General features: G+C 40.3%; 3 protein-coding genes, 1 non-coding gene and 1 pseudogene across 4 annotated transcripts; 4 read left to right on the top strand and 1 right to left on the bottom strand.

Moving 5' to 3' along the window:
- Nucleotides 1–1,182: 1,182 nt before the first annotated feature.
- On the top strand, nt 1,183–1,989 carry LOC140803365 (uncharacterized). The gene has a single exon (XM_073159230.1). The coding sequence runs from the start codon at nt 1,183–1,185 to the stop codon at nt 1,987–1,989; it is 807 nt and encodes a 268-aa protein (XP_073015331.1).
- Nucleotides 1,990–5,284: 3,295 nt separating this feature from the next.
- Nucleotides 5,285–5,390, bottom strand: LOC140814968 (small nucleolar RNA R71). Its single transcript, XR_012114226.1, has one exon. It is a non-coding gene; the product is annotated as a small nucleolar RNA R71 (small nucleolar RNA).
- A 10,899-nt stretch (nt 5,391–16,289) lies between these two features.
- Nucleotides 16,290–17,006, top strand: LOC140803345 (uncharacterized mitochondrial protein AtMg00310-like). Its single transcript, XM_073159196.1, has one exon. The coding sequence runs from the start codon at nt 16,290–16,292 to the stop codon at nt 17,004–17,006; it is 717 nt and encodes a 238-aa protein (XP_073015297.1).
- Nucleotides 17,007–17,171: 165 nt separating this feature from the next.
- Nucleotides 17,172–17,846, top strand: LOC140803339 (uncharacterized). Its single transcript, XM_073159183.1, has one exon. It carries the CDS (start codon nt 17,172–17,174, stop codon nt 17,844–17,846), a length of 675 nt encoding a protein of 224 aa, XP_073015284.1.
- A 172-nt stretch (nt 17,847–18,018) lies between these two features.
- On the top strand, nt 18,019–21,788 carry LOC140826061 (uncharacterized; annotated as a pseudogene).
- Nucleotides 21,789–22,506: the final 718 nt, after the last annotated feature.

Raw genomic sequence — 22,506 nt, 5'->3', positions numbered from 1 at the left:
AAACGGAAATGCCCCAAAATTCTTTATATTCCTACGTACGTATTTTTAGGGTAAAGTTTCCGTTCTAAGAGCAGGGATATAAACGAACCAAACTGTTTGTGACTTATTCGAAACTCGATTCGATAAAAGCTCGTTTGAGCTCGTTTAATGAGTCTCATTAAGATAAACAAACCAAACTCAAGCTTTACAGTATTCGGCTCGTTAGCTCGTGAACATGTTCGTTGGTAAGTTCGAGAGTAATCTTTTAGATGAAAAAATAATAGTTTTGATTTTTAATTTATTTATTTTGCATCATATTTATGAAATATATAGAAAAATCTATTAGATTTATTTATTATAATAAATTTACAAATTTTAATAAGAATAATATATTTTTCTTTAAATGTATAATTTATTTTTTAATTAATTTATTGAAAATTTAAATGTATAATTCATATTTATTAAGCTTGTTTAGGCTCGATAATGCTTGAATAAGCTCGTGAGACATGCATATATTCGTTAAATAAAGTTCGAGCTCGGCTCGATTATAAACAAGCCAAGCTCAAACATTCAAGAGTTCGGCTCGGATCGGCTCGACTCGATTACATCTCTACGGGAGAGTGACTGAATAGAGCAAGACGAAATCATACTTAATCATGGATGACAAGACCCGGACCTCCATTTTTTTTATTTCGAGAATTTTTAAAATCTATGAAATAGTTGGGGTGAACTCATCTTTAAACATGTCCGGAAAATTATATTTATAATAATAATATTAATAATACTGATATTAATATTATCCTCGTCTTTTAATCCGACTCATTTTATTAATATTTTTGAAATGAGAATGATGATTTGAGACTTATAATAACGAAAAATATCCCAAAAAACTTGAATCAAGATATATACGAGGATAAAGATGGAATTTGGCGAGAGGAGACGTGGATGACAAACTCGGCCAGTCCGGCCTTATCCATAATAAGTGTTTGTTTAAGATTGAAAAATATGTGATTTAAGCTTTGAACCATTTTAATTACATTTTAAGAGTCATTAAGAATTTATAAATGATACTGAAAAGTAGAATCTTTGGCTTATCAAAATATTTCAGCGGCTTTCCTCTCCCTGTTGAGAGCTTAAGTTTTTCCTCTCCCTGTTGAGAGTTTTTGCTTTCATTTTAGTCCTTCAGTGAGGCAAATTTCGCCCATGGATCCACATATGGCTGGATTATCCCTAATTGACGACGAAGATGATGAAATTGCTTTTGATCCGAATACCCTACAAATAGCAGACGAGGCAAACGAGCTATGCTTAGTGGGGAGCTTCCTGACAGAAAAGCAAATCAATTTGAATATCATGAAACAACGATTATCTTCCATCTGGAGGCCAGGTAAAGGTGTCACTATCAGAGATATTGGATTCAAAAGGTTTATTTTCCAGTTCTATCATTCGGTGGACTTGCAAAGGATATTGGAAGGAGGACCCTGGACCTTTGACAATAACTTTCTTCTCCTACACCATCTGAAAAGAGAGGAACAACCACTACAGGTTCCACTACGCCATCTCAACTTCTGGACCCAAATTCACGACTTACCGTTTGGATACATGTCTGAAGCCGTGGGCAAGCAATTGGGATCTTACATGGGAACTTTCCTGGAATATGACAGCAACAATAACAAAGGACCGTGGAGGCCTTACATGCGCATACGAGTAGCCATCGACGTCCAAAACCCACTAAAACGATGCAAGAAAATAGGAAAATCAAATGGTGAGAGTTTCCTCGTAAGTTTTAAATATGAAAAGCTTGGCTCTTTTTGTTTTTTGTGCGGTCGTTTGGGACATATAGAGAAATTCTGTGACAAACTCTTCAACATGACTCATGATATGGTAAAAGGAATTGGGGCATATGGCTTCGAGCGCACGACAAGAGAACACATAACCTGGGGGAGAACAAATGGCTACGAGAAGATGAGCCCACCGGAGCTCCGGCTAACACAGTTGGCACAACGATAGATGGCAATCAATCAGAAGCAAAATTTTCGGAGCCAAAAGAGGTAAGTAACAAATCCTCCGCTGACAAGGGCAAGGAAATAGCCGACAATCTCTCAATCTCTACAAATGATCATTCAAATTGGAGCATGATTCTCGGTAACAGCCTATATGGAAATACCATCCACCCTACTTTTGATGGAGAAATTTATGGGAATGAGATGGAGTCCCTCAATAATAGGAAACGCTCCCGCGCGAACCACAATACAGAGGCCCAATCCAAGATCACCAACATGATCCTGGATACAAAAGCCCATCCGAAAGACTCAGAGAATGATCACCCAAATCATCATTTTTTATCGGTAGGTCCTGGTTCCCAGGCCTGCCGGGAGCCATGATTGTCCTTAGTTGGAATTGCCGAGGGCTCGGCCAGCCTCGTGCAATTCCTATTCTTCATGAGCTGATCCGAACTCACAAAGCCGAGATTCTTTTTCTTTCGGAAACTTTAGTTTGTGCTGCTAGAATTGAAGAAATTAGAGTAAAGATTGGTTTCGCAGGTGCTTTTGCTGTTGATAGAGTGGGTCGTCGGGGTGGACTTGCTTTGTTATGGCGTCATACAGATCTATGTATTATACAAGACTTCTCTGAAAATCATGTTAACGCATAAATTAAGGACGATGATAAACCAACATGGAGACTTACGGGTTTCTATGGCTATCCAGAAAGGCGACGGAGAAGGGATTCGTGGAGGTTACTTCACACCATTCACAGCCAATCTCAACTTCCTTGGTGCTGCATAGGGGATTTTAATGACATGTTAAGCCCAGATGATAAAATAGGAAGGGTAGATCATCCCACTTGGCTTATAAACGGCTTCCGAGAAGTAGTGGCTACATGCGGATTGACTGATCTACCTCTCAAGGGCTACCCTTTCACTTGGGCAAGAAGTAAAGGAACCATTAATGCTGTTGAAGAAAGAATAGACAGAGCGCTGGTAAGTAATGGCTGGACTTCGATATACCCACATGGTACCCTCTTGAACTGTACAGCTCCTATATCAGACCATTCCCCTATTCTCCTTACCACAGAGAATAAAATCCTCAGCGGGAAAAGGAGGGGATTTCGTTTTGAAAACAAGTGGCTGCGTGAACCAGGCCTACATGAGGTGGTTAGAGAAAGTTGGGTGATATGTGTCGTTTTTACGTGTTTTATTGCATTGGTTTATTTGTGTTTGCCTTGTGCATGCATGCATTTCATTTACATTTTGTTCATTTTAGAGTAATCGTTTGCGTTTTATCATGTCTCACTTGTATGTGACGAATTTGCAGGAAAAATGGTCGGAAAAACCAAGAAGGAAGCAAAGTGTCGAAGACAAGGAACTTTGGACAGAATAAGCGGCGCTCGAGCGGTAGATTTCTACCGCCCGGGCGCCAAATACGACTAGCAAGGAGAAGAAGCCAGAAAGGTTGGCGCTCGGGTGGTAGAAATATACCGCCCGAGCGCGAATAGGTGCATCCGAAGACAGAAGCGTTGGCGCTCGAGCGGTATATTTCTACCGCCCGAGCGCGACTGCCGCACAAGTTAGGGAGAATACAGAAAGTGTGGCGCTCGAGCGGCACTTTTCTACCGCCCGAGCGCCGCTTAATTTGGGAAGATTATGGTGCGCGATTTCTTACCTTAATTTTGGAGGGTGGCTGCTATGGAAAGATCTTGGTCGACTTTTGAGCAAGATTCAGACGGCATTGGAGGAGCACAAGGAGTTTTTGGAGAGCTTTTGCACTTGGATTGAAGATTCGACGGTTTCCGGGCATCGTTCTTCGCAGATTTCGTCACGTCTCGTATTTCTAGTTTATTTTCCGTTGTTTAAATATTGTTTTGCTTATTTTCATTATGAATTCTAGTAGCTAACTTTAATATTTGTTGGGATTAAAGGGGATCCTACCCCAAACTTTGATCTAGTTAATTTATATTTCGATTTGTGATTTATTCTTGATTATTCTACGATTTTCATTGTGTCGTTGAGCGTAGCTAACTTTAACGACAATTTTATATCACGAGTGAGTTCGAGAGAATAACTAGTGATAGGATTGAGTGGTATCATTCGCGGATCTACAATTTACATAGATATATGAAATTGGATACCTGCCGATAGTCATAGTCCTTAGGGTCGAAAACTAGGGGGTTTTATAAATCGAAATGCGATTCATTCTTGATAAATAATTAAAGACATTTAATTGCTTCATTGAGTGAATTAGTTTGGCATTAGCTCGAGAGAGTGTGTTCAATTGAATAGGAAATCCTGTCGGAGGCGTAGAACACAATCGAACGAATTAATTAATTAATAAGGGGTAGGTGAACCAGAATTCCCAACAAATTTTTTATCATTTGAAATTTAATCAATCGATTTAGCAGTCATATTTGATCATTTAATCTTTGAACTTGTTTATTTAATTTTCTGCATTTTAGTAGTTATAACACAACAAATCACCTTTCGTCGCTAAAGTTTTAATAACTAAAATAATAATTGTTAAATACAGTCTTCAGTGGAACGATACTCGTATTCACATACACTATATTATTACTTGACATCATGCACTTGCGATTTATGTTGAGCATACAAAATCATATTTTTATTGGGGAATTCACAGTGCAAGTTTTGCTCGATCAAGTTTTTGGCGCCGTTGCCGGGGACTGTTAATCTACAATTATATTTTTAGTTATTTTCTTTAGTGTATTTTATTTTTACTGAACTAACACTCCATATTTTAATTCAGATATCTCTTCCGGTGCATGCCAAAGTCACTTGACTTGGAGCTTGAGTGTGACCCTGAAATTGAAAGGACTTTCCGCAGGCGAAGACAACAGCAAAGACTTAAGGAACTGATGGAGAGGCACGAACAAGAGCAGGAGGCGGAGCGCCAAAACGAGAGACGAATTGAGATGCCACGCCGCATACCCATGTTAGAGTATGCCCAGCCTTCTTTGGATGGTGCACGCCCCAGCATTGTGAGGCCGATTGTGCGGGCAAACCAATTCGAAATCAAACCAGCCATTATCCAGATGATTCAGAACACCGTCCAATTTGAAGGAACTGCTGTGGATGATCCAAACACACACATCGCGGATTTTCTTGAGATTTGCGATACTTTTAAATTTAATGGAGTTTCTGATGATGCTGTTAGACTGCGTTTATTTCCTTTCTCTTTGCGTGATAAAGCTAAAGCTTGGTTAAATTGTTTACCTGTAGGTTCGATAGCTACATGGGAGGACATGGCGAAGGCGTTTCTCATCAAATACTTTCCGCCATCGAAGACCATGAAGCTGCGGGCAGACATCACAACATTTGCTCAGTTCGATCAAGAGTCACTATATGAGGCGTGGGAGCGTTTCAAAGATCTATTACGAAGATGCCCACATCACGAGTTGCCACTTGGGTTAGTCGTTCAAACCTTTTATTACGGTTTGCTTACTCCTAACTGTACTATGATAGATGCTGCTGCGTGTGGGAACCTTTTGAGGAAGACTGCGGAAGAAGGATATGAGTTGTTGGAGGAGATGGCTGCTAGCAGCTATCATCCTCAATCTGACAGGAACAACCAGCGGAGAAGTGCCGGAGTTCACCAGGTAACTGATTTTTCTGTTATTACTGCACAACTTGACGCTTTAAACAGAAAATAGATGGCTTGAACGTGGGTGGCACGGCTATGCGTCTTCAAGAGATATTCTGTGAGAAGTGTGGAGGGGAACACTATGTGAAAGACTGTCAAGATGGAAATCCCTTCTATGTGCAAGATGAGGCACCGGTGAATCAAGTGGGAGTCCAAAACCGCCCAAGGAATGACCCTTACTCGAACATATATAATCCTGGGTGGAGGCAACATCCCAACTTCTCATGGGGCAGTCAAAACAGTCATAATAGGCCGCAAGGAGGACAACAATATGGGAAACAACCGATGTACAGATCCGATCCTCCTAGAGAAGAAAAGTCCAACTTGGAACAAATGATGTCTAAGTTTATCTCATCCACTGAAACTCGACTCCAAAACCAAGATGCATCAATAAAGGGGCTCGAGAATCAAATTGGACAGTTGGCCAAGATGATAGCAAGTAGAGAGCCGGGCACCTTGCCAAGTAATACCAAGACTAATCCAAAAGAGCAAGTGAAGGCCATTGAGTTGAAGAGCGGAAAAGTTTTTGAGCCTAGAGAAAAAGAGTAAAGCCAAGTGTCGGATGAACATGCTGCGACGTCTCAAGATAAGTCATCTAACTCTACACCAGCACTCACTGCACAACCTAAGATTGTTATCCCTCCACTTTTTCCTGCAGCATTAAAAAAGGCAAAACTAGATGCACAATTCGGTAAGTTTTTAGAAGTGTTTAAAAAATTGCATATTAATATTCCTTTTGCCGATGCTTTGATGCAAATGCCTAGTTATGCTAAATTTTTGAAGGACATCTTAGCCAACAAGAGAAAATTGGAGGATCACATGACGGTAAATTTGACCGAAAGTTGCTCTGCTTTGGTGCAAAACAAAATCCCACCGAAACTAAAAGACCCAGGGAGTTTTTCTATCCCTTGCATGATTGGTGATGTAGTTTTTCGTAAAGCATTGTGTGACCTTGGTGCAAGTATTAATCTTATGCCTCTATCTGTTTTCAGGAAACTCGGATTAGGAGAGCCTAAGCCGACGAGGATGTCCTTGCAGCTGGCTGACAGGTCTTTCAAGTACCCCCGCGGAGTGATTGAGGATGTGCTAGTAAAAGTGGACAAATTCATTTTCCCTGCAGACTTCGTGGTGCTCGACATGGAAGAGGATACAGAGATGCCTCTGATTTTGGGGAGACCATTCCTTGCAACTGGCAAGGCACTTATTGATGTGCAAGAGGGAAAGTTGAGATTGAGAGTGAGCGAAGAAGAGATTACATTTGATGTTTTTAATGCACTTAAGCACACACTGCATTCTGATAGTTGTTTTAGAATTGATGCTTTTGACTCTCTTGTATCCAACTATGTGCAGGATGCTCTTAAGGACCCTTTGGAGGCCACTATCAATACTGAATTGGGAGAAGAGGAGTTAGACGAAGAAAGAGCTGAAATTGTGGCACACTTTAATGCCAACCAACCATGGAGAAGGCCAATGAGGATGCGACTGGAGGATCTAGGAGAACGAAGAGATTTGACACCTCAAAGGTCAAGCATCGAGGATCCACCAACGCTTGAGCTGAAGCCGTTGCCTCCACACCTCAAGTACGTATACTTAGGTGAGAATAACACTTTACCTGTCATTATTTCTGCTGCTTTGACAGATGTGATGGAGGACAAGCTGTTGGAAGTTTTGAAAGCGCACAAGGGTGCATTTGCGTGGAAGGTGGCAGATATCAGAGGAATAAATCCATCCGTCTGCATGCACAAGATCTTGATGGAAGAGAAGTACTCACCTCTCGTGCAACCTCAAAGACGATTAAATCCGAAGATGCAAGAGGTAGTAAAGGCTGAAACAATTAAGCTTCTCGACGCAGGTATTATCTATCCTATATCTGATAGTGCATGGGTAAGTCCTGTTCAGTGTGTGCCAAAGAAAGGTGGGATTACTGTTATCACAAATGAAAATAATGAATTAATACCCACTAGGACTGTTACGGGATGGCGTGTGTGCATTGATTATAGGAAATTGAATGATGCCACCAGTAAAGACCACTTTCCCCTTCCCTTTATTGATCAAATGCTTGAGAGGTTAGCGGGTCATGAGTTCTATTGTTTTTTAGATGGATATTCTGGGTATAACCAAATCATGATTGCGCCCGAGGACCAAGAGAAAACCACTTTCACTTGCCCTTATGGCACTTTTGCTTTTAGACGGATGCCATTTGGTTTGTGTAATGCCCCTGCCACTTTTCAGCGATGCATGACTGCTATATTCCATGATATGATTGAGACTTTTCTTGAGATATATATGGATGACTTCTCGATTTTTGGCTCGTCTTTTAATGATTGTTTGCAGAACTTGCAGGTAGTGTTGAGGAGATGTGAGGAGACAAACTTGGTGCTTAATTGGGAAAAATGCCACTTTATGGTACAAGAGGGAATTGTCCTAGGGCACAAGGTTTCGGGGCACGGAATAGAGGTGGATAAGGCGAAAGTTGAAGTTATCAAGAACTTACCACCTCCGGCGTCCGTAAAGGGAGTTAGAAGCTTTCTAGGCCACGCCGGTTTTTACCGACGTTTCATCAAAGATTTTTCTAAAGTTGCAAAACCTTTATCTTCTTTACTCATGAAAGATGTGCCTTTTGATTTCAATTCTGATTGTTTGCAGGCATACGAGAAGTTGAAAGAGCGCTTAGTGACGGCTCCTGTCTTGGTGGCACCGGATTGGGATCTACCCTTCGAGATCATGTGCGATGCTAGCGATACTGCGGTAGGTGCTGTCCTCGGACAAAGACAAAACAAGGTATTTCACACCATATACTATGCAAGTAGGACTCTAGATGAAGCACAATTGAATTATGCCACCACCGAAAAAGAGTTACTTGCAGTAGTGTTTGCACTTGACAAGTTTCATGCTTATCTTGTTTTGTCGAAAGTAATTGTGTTTACTGATCACTCTGCCCTTAAATATTTACTTGCAAAGAAAGATGCAAAGCCACGCTTACTTCGGTGGATTTTATTATTGCAAGAATTTGATTTGGAGATAAAAGATAAGAAGGGTGTTGAGAATGTGGTTGCAGATCATTTGTCTAGATTAGAATTTATCAGTAATGATTGAGTGACTGATGCGATTAATGATTGGTTCCCAGATGAGCAGTTGTTTGAGGTGAAAAATTGTCCATGGTAGGCCAATTTTGCAAATTTTCTTGTTACAGGCTCACCCCCCCCCAAATTTAACATTTCACCAAAGAAAGAAATTCTTTTCGGACGTGAAGTATTATTTTTGGGAGGAACCTTTCTTGTTCAAAATTTGTGCAGATGCCATGATAAGAAGGTGTGTTGCGGAAGAAGAGTTTGATCAAATTCTCAACCATTGCCATGACCGTGAGGTAGGTGGTCACTTCGGACCAACAAGGACGGCATCCAAGGTACTTGAATGTGGCTTTTATTGGCCAACTCTTTTCAAAGATGCTCGTTCTTATGTGCTACACTGTGATAAATGCCAGCGGTCAGGTAACATCTCTAACCGTCATGAAATGCCGTTAAATAATATCATTGAGTGTGAGGTTTTTGATGTGTGGGGAATAGACTTTATGGGACCATTTCCTAGTTCTTTCACAAAAAAATACATCTTGGTGGCGGTTGATTATGTGTCTAAGTGGGTAGAGGCGGAAGCATACGCCACTAATGATGCTCAAGTGGTTCTGAAATTTTTGAAGAAAAACATTTTTAACCGCTTTGGAACGCCACGAGCAATCATTAGTGATGGTGGCACTCATTTTTGCAACAAACTCTTTGAAAAACTCTTAAGCAAATATGGTGTCACACATAAGACCTCTACCCCTTATCACCCTCAGACGAGTGGTCAAGTGGAAGTGTCTAACCGAGAGATAAAGCGGATTTTGGAGAAAGTGGTAGGTGTCAGTAGAAAGGATTGGTCGGTGAGATTAGATGATGCTCTTTGGGCATATAGGACTGCTTTCAAAACACCAATAGGCACGACACCGTACAGATTATTGTTTGGTAAAGCATGTCACTTACCTGTAGAGTTAGAGCATAGCGCATATTGGGCAACAAAAGCACTAAACTTTAATTTTACTGATGCAGGTGAACAGCGTTTGCTTCAATTGGACCAATTGGAGGAGTTCCGCAATTTGGCTTATGATCTTGCACTGTCTTACAAGGAGAAAACCAAAAAGGCTCATGACAAAAGAATCATCGAGAGAGAATTTAAGGAGGGTGAAAGTGTTCTGTTCTACAACTCCCGGTTGCGCTTGTTTCCCGGTAAATTGAAGTCGCGATGGTCCGGTCCATTCGTGATCTCGAAAGTTTATCCATCGGGAGCTGTGGAATTGAAAGATGGGAAGGATGAGACATTTACGGTCAATGCCCAACGCCTGAAGCACTACATTGGTGGCACAATTGAGCCACAACTTGGAATCACCCGGTTCCAAGACATGCCAAACTGAGAACAGTCCAGCTCTCGACTATAAATTGAGAACTACTTTTCTTCCCTCTCTTTTGCATTTGATTTAAATTCTCTTTCGTGTCAATTTAGTTATTTTTCTTGTTTTTGTCTTATTTTAATTTTTTTTGGGATTTTTATTTTTAATTTTTTTTTTCAAAAAAAAAAAAAAATTTAGAGAAAAACAGTGAGGGCCGCGCTCGAGCGGTAGTTTTCTACCGCCCGAGCGCGGACGTCTCCCTTGGGAGAATTCATCCCGAGAGGTTGGCGCTCGAGCGGTAGTTTTCTACCGCCCGAGCGCGCATGCGTACCTCTGAAAAAAACCAACAGAGAGGTTCGCGCTCGAGCGGTAGTTTTCTACCGCCCGAGCGCGATTGCATTATATGCGCGAATCCTCTTTCCCATCTTTCATTCTGCACGAAAAATTCCCAAATTTTTCTCCCCAAATCCCTAACCCTCTCCCACTCTCTTCTCAATTTTTTTTGCAGGAAATCTCCCCACCCATCAAGGCTCACACACCGGTGGCACACTCCATTTTGGGAATCAAGAGACGTCATCACTCCAGTCATATTCTCCGATTCACCCACCATCTCTCTCATCCACTCCTATGGCTCCAAAGAAACAAAAAGGTAACCCCGGCTCTTCTTCGTCGTCTCCCGCGTTTGATAGACATCGTTTTATTAGTGTGGAGGCTAGGGCTCGATACGAGCATGCTAAAATTCATAGGAATCCAATAGCCGAGAGGGGAGTCCGGCGACAGTTAGAGGATAGATACTTGGATATTATTGTTGATTTGCAAAGGCGTGGTTGGGAACAATACAATGAGCAACCTAAGGCGGCGGTAGTGTCTGTGGTTCGCGAATTTTACGCCAACGCAGCGGAGGGGCGAAATGGTTTGGTGTTTGTGAGAGGTAAGCATGTACCGTATGACTCGGTGACGATCAACGCACTGTTAGGGACGGCGGAGGTTGACGACTCCCACTTCCAGACATTGGTTGCTAACCCGAATTATGATACGATTCTCGCCACATTGTGCCATCCGGGCGCAATATGGAAACCATTGGGCGGCTCGCCGAGTTGTTTTGACGAGAAGTATTTGAAAACCGAAGTTGCCCTTTGGTATTTATTTGTGGCTCGGAGAATGATGTCGGTCTCGCATAAGAGCGAGGTCCAGAAAGAGCGGGCGGTGCTGCTTTATGCGTTGACCGAGGGCTACGCCATCAACGTGGGCACACTCATCAATTCACAAATCACACTGAGTGCCCACAACAGTCATGTGGGCCTGTTATTCCCCACCATTATCTCCGAGCTGTGCGCTAGAGCGGGAGTCGTATTTCGCGATGATGAGGAGTGGTTGCAACCCATGAAGCCTATTTGTGTCGAAGACCTCCAGCGGAAACGAGCTAAGCGAATAAGTGAATTTCCCTCTCGGGAGGGAGACGCCGGTGGATCTAGCACTGCCATCCCACGTCGCCTTCCACCACCACCCTGCCGGAGAACTCACACCGATATGATGGCTGAGAATCTCGCCTTCCAAACGCATCAGGGTCAATTCAACTCGTATGTCACCGACCATCTGTCTCACATTGACTCCATGATGCGCTCGCTGCTTGTGCAAGGGGGCGTCAACCCATCGACCATCCCACCGTCTCCGCTACCCCCTCCCCCATTCCGGTTCCAGTATTATTACTCTCAGCATGGGGAGGCCGCAGGAGCGCCACCGCCGGAGCAGGATGAGGATGACACTTGATCAGGGGAGTTTACTGTTTCCCCTACTTCGCATTTTTTTCTTTTACCGCTTTTCTGTTTTTTTCTTTCTTGTCATTGTTTCCGTCTAGCATGTGTATTAGCTTTCATGTTTATTTAGTCTGCATTGGTGTTTGCATATTTGTGTTTGCATTTCTGTGTTTGCATTTACATTCTTGAATTGTTCTGTTGTTAGTGTCTGTTTCGTTTTGTGCAATGAGGGCATTGCACAACTCTAGTATGAGGGGGTGGGTAGATTGTTATGTTTGCTTAGTTATTTGTTGCATCTATGTTGTCTAGTGTCGTTTATGGTGAGAAGACATAATTTATGCGCCAATGATGAGGTTGGATTGATAGTATACAAAAGTATTGATTGGGTCATTTCATGAACGGTACTCTTGATTGTTCAAACATGAATTTTGGCACATAATTTGAACTTTTTGAGCACATATGGGTGGGGACTAGAATTTTGTAGGAATAATGGTGAAATTCGAAAGTTTTGTGTGGTTAACTTGAAAGGCACCATTTATGAGTTGATTTAGCATGTAAACCCGTGAAAATAAGTCGCTAATTGGGACCTTGAATGCGAAAATTTGATTTGCCTTGAACTTTACATTTACCTCCTTTCCAATGCACTGAATTAAAATGTCATACTCCTAACCAGCTGTAATCCAAAGTATATATTCGTAGCCTAGGGAGTACATTTGTGAAAATTGTGCATTCAAAAAAAAAAAAAAAGAGAGAGAAAAAGAGAAGAAAGAAGGAGATGTAAGGTGAGGGGGAGCCGAAATAAAAGGAATGAAATTCTATTCTTAGGCTAAAAGTTGGAGATGTAAGGAGACAAGGAAAGTCAGACGAAAAGTCTTGACGATTGCACAATGAAAATGATCGATGTACTCCCAACTTTTAGCCACTTGAGCTCATTTTCCTTCTTTTCGACACCCTTATCTGCACTTAAAAGTTGAATAAAGTTCAATTTATGGCTAGTGATAAATGGACACGGGGGTGCATGCTAGTGAGACTTGTATTGAAGTGTTAATTGAGTGACTCGCATGATTTGATAATTGATCTATTCGAAATACGAATGACTAGACCCATCATGACACACACACACGTTCGAATGAGTGTCAAGATTTATGTGTAGATGAGAATGAGTACTCGTTTGCGATTTGACTTGATTATGATCTGTATGTGGAAAAGTTCGCTGAGGCATGACATAAAAGTTGTTAACTCACCTTTGACAGTTATTTGTGTTGGTTATTTCTTGTTTGAGTGTTTTGTGTTCGTTGTGTTTGTTTAAAATCTCGTGCTTTAACCTATTTTGCTTGAGGGCGAGCAAAAGGTTAGTATGAGGGGGTTGATATGTGTCGTTTTTACGTGTTTTATTGCATTGGTTTATTTGTGTTTGCCTTGTGCATGCATGCATTTCATTTACATTTTGTTCATTTTAGAGTAATCGTTTGCGTTTTATCATGTCTCACTTGTATGTGACGAATTTGCAGGAAAAATGGTCGGAAAAACCAAGAAGGAAGCAAAGTGTCGAAGACAAGGAACTTTGGACAGAATAAGCGGCGCTCGAGCGGTAGATTTCTACCGCTCAGGCGCCAAATACGACTAGCAAGGAGAAGAAGCCAGAAAGGTTGGCGCTCGGGCGGTAGAAATATACCGCCCGAGCGCGAATAGGTGCATCCGAAGACAGAAGCGTTGGCGCTCGAGCGGTATATTTCTACTGCCCGAGCGCGACTGCCGCACAAGTTAGGGAGAATACAGAAAGTGTGGCGCTCGAGCGGCACTTTTCTACCGCCCGAGCGCCGCTTAATTTGGGAAGATTATGGTGCGCGATTTCTTACCTTAATTTTGGAGGGTGGCTGCTATGGAAAGATCTTGGTCGACTTTTGAGCAAGATTCAGACGGCATTGGAGGAGCACAAGGAGTTTTTGGAGAGCTTTTGCACTTGGATTGAAGATTCGACGGTTTCCGGGCATCGTTCTTCGCAGATTTCGTCACGTCTCGTATTTCTAGTTTATTTTCCGTTGTTTAAATATTGTTTTGCTTATTTTCATTATGAATTCTAGTAGCTAACTTTAATATTTGTTGGGATTAAAGGGGATCCTACCCCAAACTTTGATCTAGTTAATTTATATTTCGATTTGTGATTTATTCTTGATTATTCTACGATTTTCATTGTGTCGTTGAGCGTAGCTAACTTTAACGACAATTTTATATCACGAGTGAGTTCGAGAGAATAACTAGTGATAGGATCGAGTGCTATCATTCGCGGATCTACAATTTACATAGATATATGAAATTGGATACGTGCCGATAGTCATAGTCCTTAGGGTCGAAAACTAGGTGTTTCATAAATCGAAATGCGATTCATTCTTGATAAATAATTAAAGACATTTAATTACTTCATTGAGTGAATTAGTTTGGCATTAGCTCGAGAGAGTGTGTTCAATTGAATAGGAAATCCTGTCGGAGGCGTAGAACACAATCGAACGAATTAATTAATTAATAAGAGGTAGGTGAACCAGAATTCCCAACAATTTTTTTTATCATTTGAAATTTAATCAATCGATTTAGCAGTCATATTTGATCATTTAATCTTTGAACTTGTTTATTTAATTTTCTGCATTTTAGTAGTTATAACACAACAAATCACCTTTCGTCGCTAAAGTTTTAATAACTAAAATAATAATTGTTAAATACAGTCTTCAGTGGAACGATACTCGTATTCACATACACTATATTATTACTTGACATCGTGCACTTGCGATTTATGTTGAGCATACAAAATCATATTTTTATTGGGGAATTCACAGTGTAAGTTTTGCTCGATCATTGGGTGAACTCCTTAAGCACTAGCCTCACTGATAAATTGCAAGATACAGCTGATAACTTGAAGAGATGGGGCAGAAAGGCTTCAAGAGAATCCAGGGAAAAAATCGATCAATGCAAGAATGAAATAGATTATCTCCGCTCCAAAACAGACCAAGCTTCAGTGCATCGAGCTCTAGAATTAAACTCGAAACTCATTGATCTATTAGCACAGGAGGAGACCTTCTGGAAACAGCGGGCGAAAGTCTATTGGCTTCAAGACGGAGACATGAACTCCAAATTTTTCCACAAAACAGCCACCAGCCGAAGAGAATCGAATAAAATAAAGAAATTGACTGATGAGAATGGAAATTTGATTGAGCAGATCGATGACTTATGTGAGGCGGTAAAGAAATACTTCACAGAATTATTCTCCCCCAGCTCGGCAAATAGCGATCTGATCATATCCAAGGTTACACCAGTGATCTCTGAAGCAGAAAATCGTGATCTCCTCTCACCATTCAAGATCGAAGAAGTGAAATCTGCGGTTTTACAAATGAATGGCGATAAGTCACCAGGGCCAGATGGGTTTAATCCGATGTTTTATCACAAGTTTTGGAGCACGGTGGGACAGGAAGTTTTCCAGGAATGTAACAGTTGGAGGAGCAATGGCGTTTTCCCAAATAACTTAAATGACACTCATATTGTGCTAATTCCAAAATGCACAAAACCAAACAACATGAAGGACTTTCGGCCCATATCATTGTGTAACGTTCTATACAAAATCTTTGCTAAGGTCATGGCAAACCGCTTGAAACCTCTTATGGACAGAATCATCTCAGAGAACCAATCAGCCTTCGTCCCAGGTAGATCGATTATGGACAATGTCGTGGTGGCATTCGAAGTGCTCCACAACCTGAAACGGAAAACCAGAGGGAAGGAAGGCTTCATGGCTGTAAAACTTGATGTGAGCAAGGCTTACGATCGCCTTAGTTGGGACTTTCTGGGAGACATGTTGATTAAGCTTGGTTTCTACAGAGAGTGGGTAAAATTGGTCATGCTTTGCATTACTACTGTTTCCTATTCAGTCATTGTCAATGATCGAGTTGTTGGGCCTATTAAACCTCACAGAGGTTTACGCCAAGGATGTCCACTCTCACCGTACCTCTTCATCATCTGTGCTCACGCCCTTTCCTCTATGATACATGACGCAGAAAGACATGATCTCATCAATGGATGCCGAGTTAGCAGTGGTGGTCCAAAAATTTCTCATTTGTTATTCGCCGATGATAGCCTCTTGTTCTGCAAAGCAAAGGTGGAAGAATGCGAAGTGGTAAAGAAGCTGCTTAGTGATTACGAGCAAGCCTCAGGCCAGGCGATAAATTTAGCGAAATCTGGAATAATGTTTAGTGAGAACATGGGTGCTGATCAAAAGGAGTTGCTGTCCAGTATAATGGACATCACTAAAGACATGAGGTCTGGGACATATCTAGGGCTTCCTTCGCTTTTGGAAAAAAGAAAAAGGATATCTTCAACTACTTGAAAGATAGACTCTGGAAGCGTATACAAGGATGGCAAGGTAAATTCCTCTCTAAAGCAGGTAGAGAAATACTAATCAAAGCAGTAGCTCAAGCTCTTCCAGCCTACTGCATGAACGTGTTCTTGCTGCCGAGATCTACTACTGAGGAGCTTCAACGTATTATGAACTCCTTTTGGTGGGGCTCAAACCCAAATGGCAATAGAGGCATCAAGTGGTTGAGTTGGGATAGGCTATGTGCTCCGAAGCAAACTGGTGGCATGTGGTTTAGAAATCTGAAATCCTTCAACCTGGCAATGCTAGGTAAACAAGCATGGAACCTCATTGCTAAACCAGACTCCCTAATGACCAGAGTTCTAAAAGCGAAGTATTTCCCAAACTCGAATTTCCTGGATGCTAGTTTGGGCCACAATCCAAGCTTCATATGGCGTAGTCTGTGGAGTTCCCGAATCATAATAAAAAGAGGAGTCAGGTGGCGAATTGGAAAGGGAGATAAGATTAATGTTTGGAGAGAGCCATGGCTTCGTGACCCAAGGAACTTCTACATAACAACCCCTCCTATCACAGAGCTTCACTCACTAAAGGTATGTGATTTATTCATCCCATTCACTACCCAGTGGGATCATGAGCTGCTGGACGATATTTTTGGAAACACAGATGTACATGAAATCTTGAACATCCATGTACACACAAACATAGGAGGCGATCAACTCATCTGGCACTATAGCAGCAATGGGAAATACCAAGTTCGATCAGGTTACAAAATAGCACAAGAACTGCTGAGTGACGACGTCGTTCCTACGGGCCATGGGGAGTGGCAGAAACTCTAGAGCCTAAAAATCCCACCGAAGGTAAAAGTCTTCTTGTGGCGTGTAGCTCGAGATATTCTTCCTAATAGAGGCAATCTCCAAAAGAAACATATCCTGGTTCCTATCACGTGCGCAACATGTGGGAGCGATTGGGAGAACTCGTGGCACCAATTTATCTTCTGCCCAATGGCAAAAGCTTGCTGGGAAGAACTTGGTATCTGGAATTTAGTTGTCTCAAAGTCCAACGAAGTTGAAGGATTCATCCAGTGGCTCTTCAAAATGTTCCAGCAGGTAGATGTGGAGTCCCTCGAAAATATAGCTATGGTACTATGGGGCATATGGCGGGCTCGGAATGAGAAAATTTGGAATAGAATTGTTAGACCAGCTGATTCAATTGTTAGCTCAGCCATTCAATTCTTGACAGATTGGAAAGCGGTGCGTAACATCACAACAAATCCAGAGGGAACAACCCATCGGGAAGTAGAGAGATTTCCTTGGATAAAACCACAAGCCCCAACACTCAAATGCAATGTGGATGCATCAGTACAGAATGGATCGGGGTTATTTGGGGTTGGTATGGTTCTCCGAGATTACGAGGGGGTGTTTGTTTCAGCTAGAACAAATGCCTTCCCTGGCAGAGCTCTCGTAAAAGAGGCAGAGGCTATGGCGATCAAGGAAGCTCTTAGCTGGATCATGGAAATGAACATTCAGGAGGCAATTTTCGAGTCTGATGCCAAAGGTGTTACTGAAGCACTGAATTCAACAAGAGACGACGACTCAGAGTTCGGAGCGATTATCTTAGAGTGTCGTGAATTACTTCGCCAAAGACCATCATTCAGGGTCTGTTTCACTCGTAGATAAGCAAACAAGGTTGCCCACATTCTTGCTAGGGAATCTTGTTTTCATGCTCGTTCTTCTATCTGGAATTCCCCGCCAAATTTTATTCTAGAAGCGTTGAATGAAGATTGTAATTTGAATGATTCCTAATAATATATTTCTCTTAAAAAAAAAAAAAGAATTTATAAATGATATCAACCACCAAGAATGACCCACGTGACCACGAAAATGGATAAGAAGATTTCAAAATATTCTTGCAGAAGGTATCGGGCGGCATTCGTCACCTCTGTTAAGCTCGCCGTCAATGGCGACGGTAGTATCGCCGTGTGCTCTCTTCTGTTCTTCTCTGTCGTCACAAACTCACTGTAAAGCCCATAATGGAGGCAAACCCATCATCAACAAACAGTCGTCGTATGTATTTTCTTCGTCAAAAGGGAGTTTTTTCGAGAAAAGAAAGTTTAATGTCACCCCATTAGTGCTCCATTCTCATATGAATACTTCGCCATTGATTTCCCCTAATGATGACTGGGGTGTATGGACTGCACTCCTGGCAACTGGCACCTTCGGCCTCTGGTATTTTTCCAATCTTGAGAAACTATTAGATTATCTGTTCAGTCTTTGATTGTTTTTTCCCTTTTTGAGAAATTATTATGGTTTTTAGCTTGTGGATTTCTTGTAGAAACACCGATTTTCTTTTATCCTGAGAGAAGTTTGAATTTTGAGATGGTTTGTTTGAGGCGAGATTCATTAATTGAATGAAGGTCGGAAAAGACTAAGATTGGAGCATGGTAAGTGCTGCATTGGTCAGCATTTTAATGGGGCTTGCGGCAAGTAATCTAGGGAAATTCCTCACGACGCACCTGCATATTCGATGGTGTTTCAGTATTTGCTTACCATGAACAATACCAATGCTGCTGTTTAGAGCTGATTTGCGACAAGTTTGTACAGTCTACTGGGACTTTGTTCTTGGCTTTCTCTAGGATCAGGTGTGTTTCTTCATTCCAGAAGCTTGACTTGATTTTGTCGTTTGCTCAAGTATAAAATTCGATAGGTTGTGAATCCATCTGTAGAAGTTTAAATCCAGTACTTGATATACCCTTTTTAGGAATGCATTCCTTTATTGGTATTGGTTGAGATGCTGTTGGAGTTCTCTACTCCATGACAAATCTTGGATTTTTATGTTCTTAGATCTTTATAAACTTAGTGGAAGATAATAACATGTCGTATTTAAGTTGGGCACAACAACATCCATTTATAATATAAATTGATGACTCATGTTGGTGTTGTTGGTAGCATGCTCATTGAAAATATCATTCATTTAAGTTTTCAAAATATGAAAAGTTGGTTTCCTATGCCCTTGAAAATCGCCGTTTGAGATTTATCTTTGTTGTTATAATATAACTAGCGAACTTGTATAATATATTTAAAGTTAGAAATTGATATCTCCTATGGAGAGCTTACATAATTTGTGTTTCGTTGACACGAGTGTCTTTGATGTCTTTTAGGCTGTCAGCTCGGTTGGATAGACTAGTAGATGTGAGTGGCACTTAACTTGGAATCATGGTCCTCCCTTTGGTGGTTTGGAGATTGACGTACTATTAAGTGTAATTACGCGTAAGTTTCTTTGATAAATAGTTTCTGGATTAGCATAATTTCAAACCGATTTCCTGAAGTCGCATAGAAGTGCAATTCACCTATTTACTGTAGTTTTATCAAATTTCTAAGGAAATGCAAATATCATCTTCCAGTCACCAGAGCGCTATTTTCTAGTATTTTTTGTAATTGTAATTTTTTTTTTCATTTAACTGCACTATGTTATGGAGATCTGATCTTGTCCTATACATTGAAAAATTAACTGAACTTTTTTTCTTCCTTCAATTTAAATTTCAGTTGCAACTGTCGTTGGGACAATGGTGGCATTCCTATTGGTGCCTATGCGTTCACTTGGTCAGGATAACTGGAAAATAGCTGCTGCTCTCATGGGTAGTTATATTGGTGGAGGCAAGTAGTTCCTTATCCAACTTTCTTACATATCCTCCAAGTCGAGAAAACATTTTCTTTCGATTAATGAAATGTTTTTCCATGATTTAACAACACACATAAATCAGACGAAAAAAAAAGACATAGAATTACGTGAATACAAAACAAAGTCATACTTAAAAATCATAACATTCAGAAACTACCTGCAGGGTAGCCCGCCTTACATTATCCTTTTAGACTCCTCAAACTCTATCCATTTAAATAAGAAAATCCATACAGGTACTAACCATGACAGATAGCACAAGCTGTGCTGATGCTTTGTGCATAAATCTATGTTATATTGCGTTTTCGCTGCTATTCTTGATTTATGCATTAATTAATCCTCATGATCATGTTTCCATTTCATGCAGCAATCAATTATGTTGCAATCTCAGAGGCACTTGGCACGTCTCCATCAGTTATAGCTGCTGGTGTAGCAGCAGATAACATCATCTGTGCTCTGTATTTCGTTGTCTTGTTTTCATTAGCCTCCAAAATCCCTCCAGAGGTATCAAAGCTGAATGATGGTATGTAAAGGTAGAAAATTGAACCTTGAAATATTTGAAGCAAGAAATTCATGGTTACACTGATCGGTAGAACTTTTTATTCTAAAAGTATTATCATCCTAAAGTGTAAGCATTTGTGTCTGCCGACATCGGAAGTATAAAAAGAAAATTGGACCAATGCATAAGTTTTTTCTATGAAAGTTACGTGCTCCCTCGGATGTTCAATTTTTAATGATGGTTAAAGCTTTGTGGTTACTTAGGCAACCTCAACTTCGATGGGCACGAGGGGCACGACAACTTTTGCCATGTTCGATCATTACTTCTTAAATCTAGAATCAATATTTTTGTTGTTGTACAAACACTTGATGGAATTGCCTTCATTTTATCTTCTGCAGACGCTTCATGTCCTGTGTCTAATGAGAGCCAACTCTCAGTACTCCCCATTGCTACAGCAATTGCTGTTTCCTTTTCTATCTGCAAAGCTGCTACTTCTCTTACAAATTTCTTTGGGATTCAAGGAAGCGATCTTTCTGCAATCACGGCAATAATTGTTGTTTTAGCAACTTTGCTTCCACGTTTCTTCCGCCGCTTGGCACCCGCTGGTGATGCATTTTCTGTAATATTAATGCAGGTAACCACAGTGCATTTTACCATGAGATTATGCCTCTGCAATACAACTTCCAGTATATTATAGGAATTTGCAAGTTTCAGTATCTATCTTCATTTGACTTGAGGTGGCTGCAATCTTGTAACATTCTGCCTATATAATACCAAAAAACCTGGCATTTTGTAACATTTAACAGAGCAAAATAACTCCATATTCATTTCTGACCCCCTTTTTAGTCGAGGACAAACCATATCTACACCAAATTACACTCTCTTAGCACGTCTTGTGTTGACTAATACTTTTATGTCTGGATCGCCTATTCTTTTGCAAACAGATATTTTTTGCGGTTTTGGGTGCTAGTGGCAGCATATGGAATGTAATCAACACAGCACCGGGTATTTTCTTGTTCGCTTTTGTACAAGTGACCGCGCATCTCATCGTTATAATTGGTCTTGGTAAATTATTTCGGATCGACTCAAAGCATTTGCTGTTAGCATCAAATGCTAATATTGGAGGGCCTACAACAGCATGTGGAATGGCCACAGCTAAAGGGTGGGGATCATTAGTTATGCCTGGAATTCTTGTGGGGATATTTGGAATATCAATTGCTACATTTCTTGGTATTGGTTTTGGAACTTTAGTTCTTAGATATATGTGAGAGCAAAGAGATTCATGCAATATGTAATTTTCATGATATTCTATAATTTCTTTGTGGTGGTTCTGATTATTTTGTAAAATAAAAGATAGTATTGCATTTACTTTTGTTGGGTATGGGTATCAAGGTAATTAAACTTGAAAACATCATTTAATCAAAAGTCAAATTTTAATTATTAATTGTATGTCATAGAGAGGTAATCTAATCATTCGTATACAATATATTATAGTATATATAACTAAAGAAAAACTTGAAAAAGATTTTATGAGTGTCTGAACAATAAATTTGTGTGATAATTTGGATTAATTAATTCAATGATACAAATTCAAGATCAACTTTCAAAGATTCATGGCTTCATAATTCTTTGAAAAACCATTTCATAAAATAATTATATATATATATATATATATATATATATATATATATATATATATATTAAATAAAAACAATTTTTTCAACTAACTTGTTTAATTTTGAGTTTGTTCACTAAGTTTTCAATGTTTGATTTTGGTACACTAGCTTCTGATTTTCAGTTATTTTGGTGCATCTATTGATGTGACACGGAAAAATACTAATATGCCATTGAAAAATTTCTGACTTATAGCAATTAGATCAAACCATCCAAATTTAAAATTATTGTGTCGAAAACAAACTTGTTTTGACAAAATAGGCCAAAATTCAAAATTAAACGAATTGACATATAAAAAAAATCATTTCACCAGATATCTTGATATCCATTTTAAAAAATAAACAAATAAATAATCTATTATCTAACAAAATTTTACATTGACCATATTAATTTATTACAATATATTATTTTCAATATTTTCTATTTAAGCATAATGTCAACTGATTACTCCCTTAGCATAAGTACTCCAAGACCCAAAAAAGTCGATT

This window comes from Primulina eburnea, chromosome 1, assembly GCF_022965805.1.
Source record: "Primulina eburnea isolate SZY01 chromosome 1, ASM2296580v1, whole genome shotgun sequence".
NCBI classification, from domain to species: domain Eukaryota; kingdom Viridiplantae; phylum Streptophyta; class Magnoliopsida; order Lamiales; family Gesneriaceae; genus Primulina; species Primulina eburnea.
The sequence above is the reverse complement of the archived record's forward strand: the minus strand, read 5'-3'. Positions and strand labels throughout refer to the sequence as shown.